General features: G+C 38.0%; 1 protein-coding gene across 5 annotated transcripts in view; it reads left to right on the forward strand.

The window, feature by feature from the left end:
* KIF13A (kinesin family member 13A) overlaps positions 1–16,931 on the forward strand; it is a 105,112-nt gene that overhangs the window by 37,655 nt on the left and 50,526 nt on the right. For all 5 annotated transcript variants that reach the window (XM_066324119.1, XM_066324081.1, XM_066324091.1 and 2 more), the window contains exons 3-6: positions 2,012–2,024; positions 8,090–8,150; positions 16,022–16,114; positions 16,605–16,785. In XM_066324119.1, the coding sequence (XP_066180216.1) occupies positions 2,012–2,024; positions 8,090–8,150; positions 16,022–16,114; positions 16,605–16,785 (348 nt within the window). The remainder of the gene's footprint in view (positions 1–2,011; positions 2,025–8,089; positions 8,151–16,021; positions 16,115–16,604; positions 16,786–16,931) is intronic.

Here is a 16,931-nt window from a genome sequence, read left to right on the forward strand (position 1 = left end):
TTCCAAAGAGGTAGTGACTTACACTGCTTAACTAAATATCTTAAGAATTATGTGTCGAATCATTGGTTTACTTCTATGATGTTCTCTACCCTTTCCAGTTAGGGCTTATAAGAATGATCTCAGGAAGAGAAGGCAGTTGATAAACCTTCTGTTGGATTTTACTTCCAAATAAGCTGTTTAGGACTTCTGCTGAATCTGTACAGCAGTCTCTCAGGAATTCTCTAGAAAAGCTGATATAATCCTGAATTATTTTTCAAGGTATGAGTGTATTTAAAAGCTTTCCAAAAAACTTTGGATGACTTCTTTCAATAGGAACTTCTCTTGGACGTTTAGAGGTGGTGCTGGGACTCTATCTAGACAAGCTGATAACACTGTTGTAATTGCATCACATCTGAAAATGGATCGAAATGGTAATATTCAGAGTAGAGCTAAATGTATTTTTCAAATAGATGAGTGCATTCTGCACAAGTTCTGAGCCACTGTACGTGAGGTAGCCATGGACAGAGCTGTGTAGCCACTACTAATGAAAGGGTGAAGCTGCAGTGGGTGGTTTGGCTGGAGGCAAACAGTATTTGCATTACTCCAGTCCCGTGTCCCAGCTCTGTACCTTCTGTTTCAGGCAGATGTGTCATCTGAGGTATGAGCTGAGAGTAGGCAGAAAAGATTGCATAAGATGTGTTTGTGGATTTGCGTCTCTTCAGAGTTTTTTTGCTGTGCCTTCGTATTGTGGGTTGCTAAGAAAACTGCTCAAAGTGTTTTATGTCTGCCTTGCACTCCTCCCAACCTGGTGGGGTTGGTGTGTACAGACTGGTGGATGAAAGCATGGCTTGGTCCCAGGTGTTTCTGCACTGGGAGTGTAACCTCTCGATATCTTTGAATTTTGTGTAGTGTGTCTGCTGTAGTGTGTCACACCTCTCATCTGTGTCCTTATCTTATAAACCTTACTTCATTCTCTACTTGTGTTGTTTGTCTATAGACCTTTCTCACTGTATTTTTTCCTCCTCATCCACATTTTCTTTCTTTCCTTCATCCATGTTTTTTTTGGTTTTTTGGGGTTTTTTTTTCCCTTGATGTGAAGAGCGAGTGGAAATTTCTTATTTCCATATATAATTTAAACATGTGCCTAAGGTTGTAGTTTTGATGGATGGCCTAAGTCAGTCTAGTTCTGCACTGTGTGTTCACCTCCTATCTTGCATGGGCATCAGCGAGCACAGGGCTGCACAGTGAGACAGGGCAGTGATCTCACTTGAAACCAATCCCACCAGAGAAACCCAAGCTGAATTAATTTATAATGTGGCCATATGCCTGCCAGCAAAAGCATAAAAGCATTTAAGGACAATTTGAAGTGCTCTGAGCTGGTGTCTCTAGACTGGGGGTTTGTCATCCCTGTGCTATTTCTGATAGCACTCGTTGGAGTTGGGTGTGAAGGGTGATGGTGTTTTTCCATTGGTTTCTTATGTGTTGTGTGGGTTTTCTGTGACCAGGGAGAACACAGCCTACACAGGTTTCTTTATTTTTTTCACTTCTGTAATCTCTGAAAGAAACATTTTCTTGACTCTTACCTTGGACATGCTTGTGCTGCACTGCTGAACTCAGTGGGGCTTCACCCTGGCACCTTGGTCTGCCACTTTGCAGGCTTGGTTTATTTGCCACCAGAGATGGGCTGTGTTTCGTCTTTTGAGACAAAACAGATACTTGTCTTTCTTCCGGAATGCAGCTCTGTTAGATTTTAATATCCATAAGAAATCTGACACTTTTTTTTTTTTTTAATGTGAGATGGTATTAGTAAATAAGTAATTACTGGTTAAAAATATGTGGTTTTTTTTCATTTAAATATCTTCTGATCTGATTGTTCTTAAATACATTGTGGATTTTTAAAAAAGTTCAAGTTATAGTAATGACATACACTGACTTTGTTTCTTTTTTTCTTTTTATTTGCTCCCTTCTCTTTATGTGAATGGTGTATTCATGCTTCTCATCACTGTTGCTGGGTTTATTGCCAATCACCTAGAAAACCACCAAAGGTAAGTATTTTGTCTCTTTTTACATTTGTATCTGCTTGAAAATATTGAGCAGTGAAGAAGAATTGGGCATACTGCTGTGGTATGTGAACAACACAGCTTCAAAAAGGAAAACATATTAAAAAAAATCTGTTTTTTAGACTTCCAAGTTACAAGTGTCATAATTTCGGAAGAATATATTTTAATCCAGCTGACATGCAGGCAAGGCGCATCGCTTGTTAAAGCTATGACCAGGACAAGCCAAAATTTTAATGCAATTGTAAAAACATTTGAAAGATTGAGGAAGTAGTATATGTAAAACTTTTTGTTACACACAATTCTGTTTAAAAGTTCAAATACTATTTTTAAAAGGCAACCACAAACATCTAAAAATAAATAAACCATTTTTGTTTGCACTTGACGATAGTCAGGAATTAGTAATCAGTGTAAAAGTTGCTAAAGTACACCAGAAATTGTGTGGAAAAGATTGTATGTGTTGTTTGTAGTGCAGGGGGAGGGCAGGAGAATTCCTGTATCAATCAATATGATTAATAGAAGAGTTTGCTCATTGTTAAACATTTTTTTAAAGGAAGGAAACTCTCCTTTCTGATGTTGTAATTCCACCAAAACCACTGTTTTTACAAGAGCCTTCATTCTCTGTAGTACATAATTTGTGTTCCATTATAGGCAGATAAAGTCATTCTGGACATTATGTAAAAGCTTACGTATGGCCTTGTGTTTCCTGGACAAAACCAGAACAGCTGCGTGCTTGTGCGTAAATGTCACATCATTGTTAGATATAGTTGGATGGTCGTTAATATCCTTAAGCTATAGTGCTGAAACTTACAATGTTATGTGAAATATTTATCAGAATGAGACAGGAGAAGGTTAGTACCATCTGTGGAAAATAGGCATTGCTGAGCATGTAAGGATGTGGTATGAGATTTCTTGATTGATACAGTTTTTAGGGTACTGCACATAGTTGATTTTAAAATTTTTAAAAAAAATTAAAATAAAGTTTTATAAATATGAGAGTCTCTTCATCTTTAATGTCCTACTTCATCATCAGCTACGGATAAATTATTTTCCCAGTTCATCTTGGTAGCTCAGAAGCTGTGATAGAAAAAATCTATATAAGGATATCGAGGTGCTATTTTGCTTTATATTTTGCTATTTCTGCAAACATCAGATTTAACTGTAATTTTGTGACAAAACAGTTGTTCTGAGCTGAGATCTGTGAGCTGTGTCCCATGGTCCCTTCAGATTTTCTCTCCAAGCTTCTTCAGCCCTGTCATAGGTCTTGTGTTTGTCACAGTGACCAACTTTTTCTTTCAGTTCTTTAATTGCTTCTATTGAAACTAAGCTGACTGGTGTGGACTCAGTCTGCATTTCCTCGTGTGTCTCCTGCATTTCTTATATCCATCAGCCATTGTAGGAGGGATGTAGGAACCAGCTGCCCAGTGAATGAAAATTTCCCTTTGTCAGTTCTCCCTTCCTTTCTTTTTTAGGAAGCAGGTAGCCCCATTAGTCACCCAACCTGTCAGACTGACTGCTTCTCAATGAAAGCCAAATGTGATTAATTGGCCATCTCTTGGTCAGGTAGAAATGGCTATTAAGCATTGGCCATATATTTTGGAACATTTTATAGCTGCACAGACAATGTGTTAGGGATTATGTTCAATCTGGGTAATGCATTGCTAAATGCTGGAAGCCCCAGACTCTGCCTGGCCTATACTGAGGATTAGACTTCAGAAGAATAATGAATGTGAAATTAAACTCCTTTTGAAACTAATTATGTAATTTGACTTAAACTGGCAAGCTGTTAATATTCGGTTTGGTGCTCATTACCTGTAAGTAGTTTCCATAAGTGCATGCATAAACCCTTAAAATTATTATTTCTGCAAGCTGTTGATTAGGAACCTTAATGACAGCAAGTTGTGCAGAATATTGTTTTGGCTTTTTAAAATGTGAACACCCATTTTTGGCTGTCTTTTAAGGTTCTGTGATACCCTACTGCAGCAGCAGGCAGAATGCCTCCTCTAGTTTAAAATCTAATTAAAATCTGCGATTTCATTTTAAAGCCACAGGTACAGATGAATTTGAGCTAAAATTCCAGATTTTCCACTGATGGATGCATGGACCTGCATCCCAGTTTGCCTTGTTGAAGAAGCCATAACTTCTAGTTGTCTCCTTAGCAAAATAACCATCAACTCTCTTAAAATGCTGCAGGTATTTGCTGAAGCAGTCAAAGCCCCATTTTTTTTTTTTTTCTCCTCTTAAATGTTGTGGTTACCAGAACAAACATTTGTACAATTTCTAACAGTTGCTAACAGTCCAAGTAAAGTTCTTGATAACATAGAAATGGCCTAATAACTTACTTTATCTAGACTAATGTGCACACTTACAATGGCTCTGGATACAGTAGTACCTGGATCCAGCACTTCCCAGCTGGTTCTTTCTCATAAATTTCCATTTTTTATGATTGTCCTGAATGTATCCAGTTCGTCCCTTCATTCAAAATCCTTGGTTTGCAACCTACAACCCTAGTGTGACAGGTTTCTGGCAGCTTCCTTTTATTTAGCTTTCTCTTTTAGATGCTAGGATGGAGTATGAGATACAGAATCTTGCAGGAAATAATTCACTCTGTTGTTTATAAGCCCAGAACACTATTAATGAGAATAAAGAATACTATTAAACACCTTCCAAAATGTAGTTAAAAGCTAATTGCTTATAGGGCGCTTGAAGTATAAAAGAAGTATCTGTTTGTGTCACAGATATCTCTGTTCAAATACATTTCAATCGTTTTAATATAGTTGGTAGATACACTTCTGGTACAAGTTAGTAAAGATTTTTGCTAAAAAGGCATTTTCTGTGCCTGATAGTGCCCAGTTTGAATATTGGCTATTGAGTCTGAACTTGAACATCAACAGAACTTCTCATGGCTTTGATAGTCGTATTTACAGGCAGGTTCATACCCTTTTCAGGAAAATGGATTCTGGGGAGAAAAAATGAATAAGGAAAAGCAATCTTTCTGCACACTTCTATCAGAAAAAAGAGTAATACCCACTGCTTTCGTTTTAGAAAGAATAATCAGTGGAGAGAGGAGAAAGAAGGGAGCACATTAGATAATAGTTAGGATACTTAGTTGTTTTTTCATAGCATATGTTCTGTGTCTTTACTCCAAGTACGCTTCCATGCTCAACTTGGGATTACTTGTCCTGTTGTTCCTGCACTGGGCATCAGAAAAATATAGAATAGTTATCTTTTTTATCATCCTTTCTGTACAAGAGTTACTCTTTTGGTAGGATGCTGTCCTACAGATATTCCCCATAAAATGCCTTCCTGATGTACATGTTGAAGAGCCTTGCTGATTGGGACCATGTGTCTTGCTCCTGTGTGCCTTATTTTTACTCCTTTAATTCCTGTCTTTGCAATCTGTTTTCCCAAAGGTCTCAGTTGTCCATAGAATTGTTTTGGTTGGGTGAATCCTTAAAGTCTGGTTGCTGGGAACATTCAAGGTTGCTGTTTTGTTGTCACTAATCAAAGTAATGTTAAACTGTTCGCCTGCCTGTTTTAATGAGAAGGGGAGTTTTGCTGCAGCTGCTCTGCATGTTTAGCAGATAGTGCATGCCCCAGCAGTTTCTGCCTTTTTGCCTGACACTTTTCTTTTTTTTAAAGTAATCTTGTTACTTCTGTTAGAAGGATTTGGCAATTTTCCAGAACAGAATTTATAAATAGACCAAATCCTTGCCCTGGCTTTTTAATGTTTATTATGGAAACAAACTAAAATGCTATATTTACATTTGTTTTATCTTAAGACAGAATTTTTCTCTTCCTATTGCATAATCATTTTTGACCTTTTGAAAACCAGTCTGACCAATTTTTACCATTTTAAAAACATCCCAATAAAATATGCTTTTCTCGGAGAAACACTTGGCTGCAAGCCCGTATTTTAGTTTTAAGAGTCTCTTTGCAAGATCAGTGTTTAAATTAGAAGTCACTGAATGATCCTGTCATTATTTTCTGTGTTAACCAAGGGAAAAATGTGTAGGAAAATAGATTAAATTGGCCTATAGTAGTGCTATATTGACATTTAAGTCATTACACATGAGCATGTATAGTGGGGTAACCTTTTTAACTGGTCTGTGTGATCCACTGCAGATAACATTTAGTTTAAAGTGAGGAAAAATGGTTAGTTTAGGATCCTTACAGTAGGATGTGGGGGCTTTTTGGTAATTTAATTGCTTGCCATTCAATCATTGGAGAGACTAGGTATTATTAGCAAGTCCCATGAGAAAAATTTCCATAGAATTGGACTACAAGAAGAGAAACAGTAGTTCTTGGACTACAGAAGTTAGGAAAAGGGTTAGTGTTCTTACTGATGACATGATTTTATGCCTAGAGTTGGTGATCAAATGCACAAAAGCTAATTCAAAATGCCCCCTACTTATGTGAATGACTGAAGACAAGGTGGAGTAACTGCTGCATTTTACTTGCAATTCAGTGGCCAGACAACATCTTTGACTCAGTCACATCAGGGAGCATCCTGATTCATGATGATGTCAGATTCTATTTCTGCTGCAGTGACTCAGGCCTGCTGTTAGATTATTATTATTATTATAGATTTGTTTGGTTTTTTCTTCAGAAGGGTATTCCAGAACTCTTCACTCTTACAGACTAAGTGTTGTCTCAGTATTAAGTCTTCTCTCAGGCCATTTGATGTGTTTTGCATTAAGCTGGAGGAAAGGGAAGGAGATGAGGTTACTGTGCTAAGCTGGTGTTACCTTCTGTAATAATTGCAGCAATAGATGTTTTGGGAAAGGTTAGATGGCAGCACATCTGTAGTAACTAACATGTAGTAACTCTGATTAGCTAGAACTTCAAGATGTTCTTCATCCCCAAAAGCCAAATGAAAATGATCCATATTCTTCTTCACCTCAGGATTTGTCTCTAGGGAATTTGCATGTTTTGGCTGACAGAGCCTGTGGCTCTTGCTCTACACTGACATGCATGGTTTGTCTCACAAAGGAGATCACCTGTTGGATGACCAGGCAAAGAAGATCTTGACCCAGGCAAAATTATTTATTAAAAAGATGTTTAGAGATTTTCCCCAGCTCTTGTGCTCCCCTCCAAAAAACCCGAAGTAAATAACAAAACCAGAATCTGTATTCTATAGATTCTATAAGGAATCTCTATTTTTAACTCATCCACAGTCAGTTTATCATGGCAAAATATGGAAAATGCACTGCAGCTTAAGGTGTGTTTTTAGCAATCTAAAGCTGTTAAAAGAAAAAAAAGTTAAATGTCTGTCATGATGTTCTGGAATGTGCAGGAAAAGAAACTTGGATCAAATCCAAATGTGTTAAGTGGTTTTACAGAGCACTGTTCCAGGTTTGCAAGCCCTCTGAGCACAATATTGAATCTCATTCAGTTTCTACCTCGCTGGATCTCTTGACTGAAATGATATTAAGTCTTTTTATTAGAGCAGGCTCTGATAGCCTATTTCTCTAGTAGAGCTACGTCTTCTGTCTGTAATTTCTGAGCTTCCTCTACTGAGATGCAGTACTGTACTCTTGCTTTAGGTGAATAATCTAATACTATTTGTTTGCACCTTGTAAGTAGTTATGCTCTTCACTGAGTGTCAGAAATCCATCCCGTGGTAAAACTTCTGTGTGTGTTGTGCTGATGTCTGCTGATTAGTCTTCTCACCAAATTCTGTATATTGGGTCACTGTGCTGCTGTTTTGTTACTGTTAACAGAAACATTTGTCAGTATGTTGACATACTTGGTGCCTGGAGAAGAGTGGAGTTAATTATTAGGTTTTGTCTGTGTTTTGAAATCTGTATTAGGGGATAGAGTAAGGAGCAGTCTGTGTAGTATATCATACAGATAGAAAAAAGAAGTACTGAGAATCATGCATTCTCATGATTGCACAGAATATTCCTGCCAATTATGACTTCTTACAGTTCTGATTTAGGATCTGCAGAAATAGGAGAGCCCAACTGCAATTGCACTGTCATGGATATGTACTGCTTTAAAACAAAAGTCTTGTGGCCAGGGTTCATAATTTGTTTTATGTGCTTCTACAGGTGTTTGCCTTTGATCACTGCTTCTGGTCCATGGATGAATCAAACACCACAAAATATGCAGGTAAACTATTTTCTGTGTGTTCGACAGTGTACATAATTTGAGAACATATGGGAGTTTGGGCCTTGGTTTTGTGAAGTTGGTTTGAGGTTGGCTTTTTTTTTTTTTTTTTTACATTTTTCACTGTGATGCTCAAGTGACTTCTTCACAGAGGCATACTCGGCATTTTTACAGGGTTTGAGTCATCTGGGTGCTAGAATGAATGAAAGTTTTCATTCAGAACTGAGCTGAGAATGAATGCAAGTTTTAAGGTGCCTGAGACACTGTTCAAGAGGGATGCTTTTACATCTAAGCTATGACATTGGGGTTTTTATGACCTGGGAGTGCCTTTTGTCATTCCTATCACTTACAATTTTACTTCTGCATCAGCAGTTACTTCTGACTGATGCTAGTGATGAATGTGTGTGTTTCAGTGCTCTGCATCTCTGTGCATGAGAAGAGAATAAAGCAAATTCTCCTCAGGCAGTGTGGTTATCTCAGGTCTTTCAAGTGATTCATAGTCTGACTGTTCAGATCCCTAATGCATTTTGAGTGATTAGCTTTGTGACTCCTTCCTCCCAAAAGCTGGGTAATCCACGCAAGATTGTAATCCTAGGAGTTTTCTCATAACTGGATTTGTCTATTAGTATATTAATATTTTATAGGAGGACTTGTTTTGCTAGAGAGAGCTCTGAGCACTGGGATTTCAAGGCTGTGGTCCAGGAAAGGAAAAAAAAACCCAAGCATTCAGTTTAGGTTTGAATATCTAAACTGAAATGAATTAATATCTAAATTGAAATATATGAAATTTTGTGACCCATAAGAAATCTTGAAAGATGACAAGGGTTCATTACCTCAAAATTTAAGATCAGTGATCTCATAAATGATCTGCCATATAAGTGTGTTAAAAATACGTCTCTGACTACTATAGGCTCTGGCATGCAATCCCAAATCTTGAGGACTGCTCTTGGTAATAGATTCTGCTGTATTTCTTAATTGCCTGAGCAAAGAGAGGCTTCTTCAGGAAAAATGTTTTTCAGTGGTTCAGCTTTCAAGAGCTGTGTTTGCACTGAACAGATGCACTGCACAGCATTTATAGCTCAGGCTGGGAGAGCCACTGGAGCCCACAGCACCTTATGTGCCTGCACAGAGCTGTTTCCTTTAAAAGGAAGGCGGTGATCTTGCCCCCATGTGCATGTAGGAGCTACACCTGTTGGGTACACTGTGGCACTAACCCACAGCAGAGATGGGGTAACCTCGAGAAACAATCTCAACCAGTCAAACTTGTTTCTGTCTTGGTTTAACCCATGTCCAGGTGAATTCACTGGGGTTCTAGATCTATATATTTTTCATTTGAGTCAAGCCTAGATCTCTCTAGCTTGTTTCAGAAGTTGTGTCTTATCTAAGAAATAGTTATTAATTTATCTTAATATATCTATTAACATCTTATCTAAGAGGTTAATAGATATATTAACCTCTTGTTGGACTGGGTTTTTGAAAACAGTGCCTCACATCTCTTTTATTTTCATACTGGCTGGAAAGTTATGAGGTGATTTTTTGCCTATTCCAGTTAATATTCCTCCCTGGGAAAAAAGAAAACCAAAACTATTTTTTTGCCTTTTTTCCCTTGTTTAGCTGGGGAATAGGGGGCAGAAGTTGTGCTGTTGGAGTTTTTTTTCTTGGTGGAAGACTGTGTGGGAGGCTTTGGTGGTGTTTTTTTTCTTTTTCTTTTCAGAAATATGCTAAGAATGTGAACTTAAAGACTTGCATACAAAAAACAATGGTTTCACTGATTTTGTTGTTGTGTTTGTTGTATGGTCTTGAAGCTTCCTTGTGACTGCCAGCCCTTATGTTCTAGAGCATAATGAATTTGATACAATATTAAAAAAAAGTAATTAAAAACCAAACCCAAAGTGTTTCAGGCCTAAGTTACTGGGTTGTTGGCTTGCTCACCTGCTTGGGCATAAGCTGATGCTATTCTATACAACTGTAGCATTTCTTGGTTTTGGCCTTACAAACCAAAATGCTAGTATGGCAGTATTTCAGTTTTTATATATTGTTAATATTGTCTTCTTAAGTCTGTTTTCATAGCTCAGCCTCAATGTGCATATTTGTTAAGGAAAAAAAAAAAATACAGTACCTGGATTTGGTTGGGATTTCTGATAACTTCTCTGCCTCATGGAACAAACCTCCATTGTCCTAAGCACCTTGCAAATAACCCATCTTGTCTTACATCCAGAGACTGTTAATGCTTTAACAGTCTTTGGTACAATCTTAGAGTCCAAACAAGCACTAAACAAGTTTGGAGCTAAGCTGGTAGTTCTTAGATGCTGGACTACAGAAGGAAGCTGGGTGCCTTAAACACTCCCTGCCCAAAGTAGCTCTCTGTGGATGTGTAAGTTTAATGTCATTGCCAACAGCAGGGATGAGTTGCACAATTAAAAGGAAACGTGTAAAAAGCTTGAAAGCTAAGTGAAGACTGCTTGAAAATGTAAGTTGTGTATGAGCTTTAGGCTGAAGTAAAACTCTTAGAAAAGGCATGTGTGACAAATTTAGTTCCTTGAAAAAGCCTTTTTCTGTATCACAGAAATACAGTGGAAGATGATACAGTGAAAGGTTTAACAAGTACTAGGCTACCCTATCAGTCATTGATCTCTGTGCAAAACTAAATGTGCTTGTCTTATATTGAATGGATATATAGTTGTGTATATCACACTGTATTAAAGATTTAGGTGATTGACAGGTGGGTCAGGAGAGCACCCAAAGTGGTGTGCCCTACAGAAAATATATGTGGATATTTCTTACAGGATCTTTAAAACTATTGCACACTTACACACAAGTGTCTTACACAAGGGAGATTCCTGTTTGATAAAATTAATTGCATGGGTAGTTGAAAACAATTCTCAGGCTCTGGGAGTGTACAGCTGACCCTGAAATGTTATTAGCCATCCTTCTATTATGAGAGATCTTAAATTTATTTGGCTGAACATAAGGCTTATTTTCTTCGTACTAATTTTCATTCTGTACTCATGTTCGGGAAGTACCTACCTTATCTTTCCAGCACTTGAAAATATGGGTATTGTTGCTGTTGGCAGCAGAATTGCTTTTTTAGCATTTTTTTCCTGTTGAAATGGAAACTGCATTCTTAAATTCTAAATGATCCAGTGATATCACCAACAGAAACAGTGAAGGTAACCTTCATGTGACAAAAAACTTGTAGTGGGCATCTTTGCAGCTGTCCTTGCAGGACTGTCTCTCATAGAGACTGCAGGGAGTCTGGAGTTCAGAAGAGAATTAAACTCTTTACAAGCCTTTGTGGAACTGGTGCTCTGATCTCTGCCCCCCAAGATAAGGGGGCTCTTTAAAACTTAATATTTTGTGTTAGAGAGACCCCTATCCAACCTGTCCTGGAACACTTCCAGGGATGGGGCCTCCACAGCTTTTCTGGGCCACCTGTGCCAGTGCCTCGTCACCCTCACAGTAAAGAATTTTTTCCATATATCCCATCTAAACCTATACTGGTCAGTGTGAGGGTCTTTTTGTTTGTTTTTGTTTGGTTGGTTTTTACACAATATTGATGCTATGCATTTCTGGACAGTTTATGTCTGTGTCATTCAAAGTAAGGGATGGTTTGTGCTGATGATCACATGCTAGCTCCTGCACCATAGGTGTTTGGTGAAAATATGGATCTCTTATTGGAAAGGGGTGGAAAAGAAGTCAATGAAGTAGTTTCTGAGGAGATGGGGGGGAATTTACGTGTAGGACAGAATGAGTTTGCCTTGATCTGGAAGAGGGATGAGCTTTGTCTATAGGCTGCAGTAGAGGTGCTTTGAGAGTAAGCAAAATAGCTTATTGCCATTTGTTCTTGACTTGAATGGGTCAAGAGTCAGTTCATGCATAAAGGACACACCTGCTTGCCTTGAAAAGCTCACAGAGACAAATAACTGCTCTGCATTTTGGTGAAGAGGAGGATATTGAGAAATTCTCAGAGATGAGAACAAAGGATTCTTTTTACAAGCCCGGACAACAGTGAGAGCCTATTGAAGTCTGCAATGAAGTGGATTTTTAAAAGGAAGAAAAGAAACCCTTCAGTTTGGGAAAGATTCAAGAGATGGCATAAATAACTACTGCAGCACTTAGGCAGGTCCATTCCTAGGACCCCATGCTGTGTTAACATGCCCGTGGATTTTTCATAAACTCCCTAACCGGCATCACGTTTGAAATCTCAGCTTTGTGTTTCTACAGACTCCTGAAAGGCCATACACTTGACTTTGAGCTAAACTAATTTTATAGGAAATATGTATGCTGACTGCAACACTTTCCTTTTTAAAAGGAGTCAAACCAGGCAATTGGCTTGAAGAGCTCTACCCTTCTATCCTCATGAGAGAGAGTGAGTTGCGGATTTTGAGCAGACACAAGTGTCTTGTCTGTTTGTAGTTTTGACTTAACATTGAAGCTGTTCCTGGTCTGCAAGAAAAATTCACTAGATTTTGCTTCCCTTTCCTCAAAAGGGTGGGCAGAGGGAAGATCCTGGCTTTTGTGAACTGGCAGCTCATTTGCTTACCGTGGGCTCCCTGGCAGCCTTGGGCATGCTGTCCTGAGCTTGCCCCTGTTCTGAGCAGAGGGGATGGATGTCTCTGGCCTTTAGTCGCTTCTGTAAGATGCTTAATTGCATTTTACAGATGCAATTAACCAGAAGATTGGGAATTCCTATCTTAAATACAGTAACGGTTAGTGTAGGGAAAATCTTCCTGTTAGAGAATTTTTATTTTATTTTTTTTTTAAATTTCTCCCATTTGCTGAAAATTAAGTCATAAGTTAAAGCCCCTGCTTACCTCTTCAAATGCTAGGTGTCTGTGGAAGAAAAGTCCTGGAAATAAGAAAAAAGTATTAATTGCAGGCAGTATAGATTTATTTAGCAAAACAGAAATGCAGCAGTGTTGACACTGGATCTGTTTTTTTCGTTTGACTGTAAATGCATGTGGACATAATTCTGTATGATGCAGAGTTTGTAATCAGTTTGCAGACCCACTAATAAAATTCGTGAGGGAAGCAGTGAGGTTTCTTAATGAAAAATAGCAAAACATCATGGATGATATACCGCTATTCTCAGTGCCCTGCATTTGCAAGTGTAGTGGTTTGAAAGGAAAACTAGTGAGACACTCCAAGTCAAAAATACAATTTAATAGAATGGGGGAAAAAAGTAAACTAAAATAAATGCAATAATGCAAAAGACCACTGAAAGTGAGAATACAACCTGACACCCTGTTGGTCAGGGTGTTGTAAGCCCTCCTGGAGTGGCAGATGTGATCCTGTTGGAAGTAGAAATGATCCTGTAGAGAAAAAGGGGCCAGAGATGGGCCTGGTCTTCCTTTGGGAGTCCTATGGGAACACTGGATGTCTGGTGATGCTTGTGGCTCCTTTTTATCTAGGTGGAAATGGTTTGCCTTCTTCTGCCTGGGCAGAGCATCGCACAATGGGATGATGTAATGTGTCATGTCATTGGTGAGCTTTGATGGCCCATTAACAGAAGGTATTTCCGTGGGTGTAGTGGAAGAGTGAACAGAGATAAGAAACAACCCCTCACCCAGTTTTAACAGCTGGCTTATTATCAGAAAGGCAGCCACCTTCTCCCTCCTGGAGTTACAGCAGATAAAGAAAAAAACACCTCCCCAACTGGGCTTTAACAGATGGAATAGAATGAACTTTTTTTTTTTGGTTACAAAACCCAAGACAGCAAGTTAGTAAAATATCCATAATTGAACTTAAGCCTTTTGTATACTTTTCTATGAGTGCACTTAAAACCAAATCTTATTTTATCACATGATCATTTGACTGGTTACTATAAACAACACTCCTTAATGACCCATTTGTCTGTGTTGGTATTGCTGAGCACTTAAAATATCTAATAAAAATATCATTTTAGAGTTACATGTCAGTGTCTCATTGATTTTCTGTTTGTGATGACATATTGAAAGTTAAGTATCTCCTAAAAAATAAATCCATGTTTGCTGGTGAGATTTAAAGTGGATTCCTTCCCTGATAGTTAGCAGTAAAGGAATCTGCAGGTCATCATCCTATGGTCATTATGACTATGCACAGTTTTAAAACATAAGGCTTATTGGCATTTGCCAATTTGGCATTTGCTTATTTTTATCTTGGGAAACATGGAGGAGGTTACTAGTTTACTGCTTGTCAGAAGTGGGTGATAGAAGTTTTTTCCTCTTCTGACATATGGTTTTATTTTTCACTCACAATCACTGTGTAATGTGTAGATACCTTCTTTTTATTTTAATATTTGTACTCTAGTTTGGTCTTCACGTGTTTTTGTGTTCTTGCTCAGCAAGATAATAAGTGGCTCCTTCAGGACCTAGTTAGAAAGCAAATCTTTGTTTATTCTGCATTCTTGTTAAAATCTGCTGATATATTTCATTTATCAGTAGTGGAACATTCTCTGTTTCCAGGTTATTGAACAGTACTCTCTCAGCATAGATATTATAAAATGATCAAATGACCCCTAGTTGAAGGAGAAGTGACTGTGAATGCTTGTGGTTAAGGAAATGGAGTTACTCCAGGATACAGTGGATTTTCCTCTGACTTTAGATCGTATATTCAGCATTTCTGAACTGTGTTAATCCAAGTCCAGTGACACTTTAGAATTTTAGAAATTCAGGTAGAAAGATACAGAAAGACCATTTCATAGTACTTTGCTGCACTAGTTTTTCTTTATAGAAGAATTTAGGTTATAATTGAAGGAAAATGAAAGTAATGTACTTTCTTGTCCTATTGACATGCCTCTAAAGCATTCTGCAGTCATTCCAGAGGTGGTTCTGCAGGAATTCTCTGGGCTACTGAATGTAGGTGTTCTCATAAATAATCGTGCAGTGAAATTTATGGTAGTATATATCATTTTGAGAGTACAGAAATTACCAGTGCATCCACTGTAAGAAATATTTTCTCCTTACTGGCAATTGCTGAAACTCCAACACCAAGATGAGGCAGGCAGCTGATCACAGGTGTTCAGAAAGTCACCAGGGCAGTGAATCTTAAGTTTAAAACCATACACCCAAAGGTGAACAAATGCTGTCCTTAGCTCTTTTGAGTGTACACACAGCTGGTGTAATTGTCTGATCAGAGCTCAAAGCAGACAACACATTAACCCTCCTTGTGGTGTACCAATTCTGGGCTTTCCTATTAAAAACAAACAAACAAAATCAAACACTATGACTATTTTTGTCTTCTACATCTGAAAGACAGACGTGCATCTAAAGCCTGGCTCAGGGAGACAATTTTCAGGCTATCAAATTCTGCAGCTGATGTTTCAAATTATGGGTTTGGCAGAATATGTCCTCAAACTGCTCTGTTGAGGTCTCACAGCATTCTAATACGCATTTTCTTCCTGAATGTCATTGGAATGCTTTTATCTTGGTGCCAGCATCACCTTGCCACAGGGCAAATTGTAATGGCTTATGGTGAAACTTGATGCCAGTTCCCAAGAGAACAGCTACTTGTATTCCTATGTGTCCATAATGTCCTAGTTCACCAATGGGTTTCATTGAAATTTTGTTACAGCACCATTTTGGGTGTAGGCCGTGATTAATTAATGCATATTAAGTGCAGAAACTACACTGAAATAATAAAAATTTAGACATCTGTGTTATTTTCTAAGCATTCAACTTCTATGACACCTTTTGAAGAGCTGCTCACTTCACAAGATAATCAGCAATATATTTAAACACAGGTAGCAGCAGTTTTGATCTTATCACTCAGTTGTACATGAGTAATATGTTTCCATTAATACTCTTAAAAAAATGCACAAACCTTTTTTGTTCCTGTTTTCAGGAAATTTTAGTATGTTACACAGCTTGAAATAAACAATCCCAATTATTTTCTAGGTCAAGAAGTGGTGTTCAAGTGCCTTGGAGAAGGAATTCTGGAAAAGGCCTTTCAGGGATATAACGCTTGTATTTTTGCCTATGGACAGACAGGTGAGTGCCCTAAAGGGAGAGAACACTGCACATGGGAAGTGAGAACAACAAAACATAAATATTAAGGCAGATAACATTTTAAAATTGTGCTTTGAAACATCATGGTATTTTATATATGTCTAGTACAAGCAGTGACAAGTGAATTCTTAAAAGCAACTCTGTCAGTATGATCCTGGTTGCTACTTGTTGGGGCCTTTCTCAAAGCCTGAAAAGTGTAGTTCCTACTGGAGACTCATTCAGTTTCTAGTGTTTAAGTGTGTTCAAGGGCTCCCAAGTAATGTCCCTACTGAAAGAAACCTTCAGGATAATTTTTCTTTTTGTTTACCTCTCTCTTGTCCAAAGAATAAGCTATCTGTCTGGAATAGCATATCATGTTGTTCTGATACATGCTTCTGGAGCAATAAAAAGAGAATTAAAATGTGCTTCTTGAACGAATGAGTAATTAAGAAATTATATTCTAAAGCATTTTCTTCTCCTTTTTTTCTTTTAGGTTCAGGAAAATCCTTTTCCATGATGGGCAATGCAGAGCAGCTGGGTCTGATCCCACGGCTCTGTTGTGCTTTATTTCAGAGAATCTCTGTAGAAGAAAATGAATCTCATACTTTTAAAGTTGAAGTGTCCTATATGGAAATCTACAATGAGAAAGTCAGAGATCTGCTTGACCCAAAAGGGTGAGGGGCTTCACTTTTCCCTACAGCCTTCTGTATTCTTGTCTAAAACTCTAAAAATAGGAATTGGTTTTGGAAGTCTCTGAGAAGGTTTCTTCAGAATGTGTGTTTATATGACTTCCTTAGAGAGGATTAGATATCAAACACCA

The sequence above is a fragment of the Sylvia atricapilla genome, chromosome 1, assembly GCF_009819655.1.
Source record: "Sylvia atricapilla isolate bSylAtr1 chromosome 1, bSylAtr1.pri, whole genome shotgun sequence".
NCBI classification, from domain to species: Eukaryota; Metazoa; Chordata; class Aves; order Passeriformes; family Sylviidae; genus Sylvia; species Sylvia atricapilla.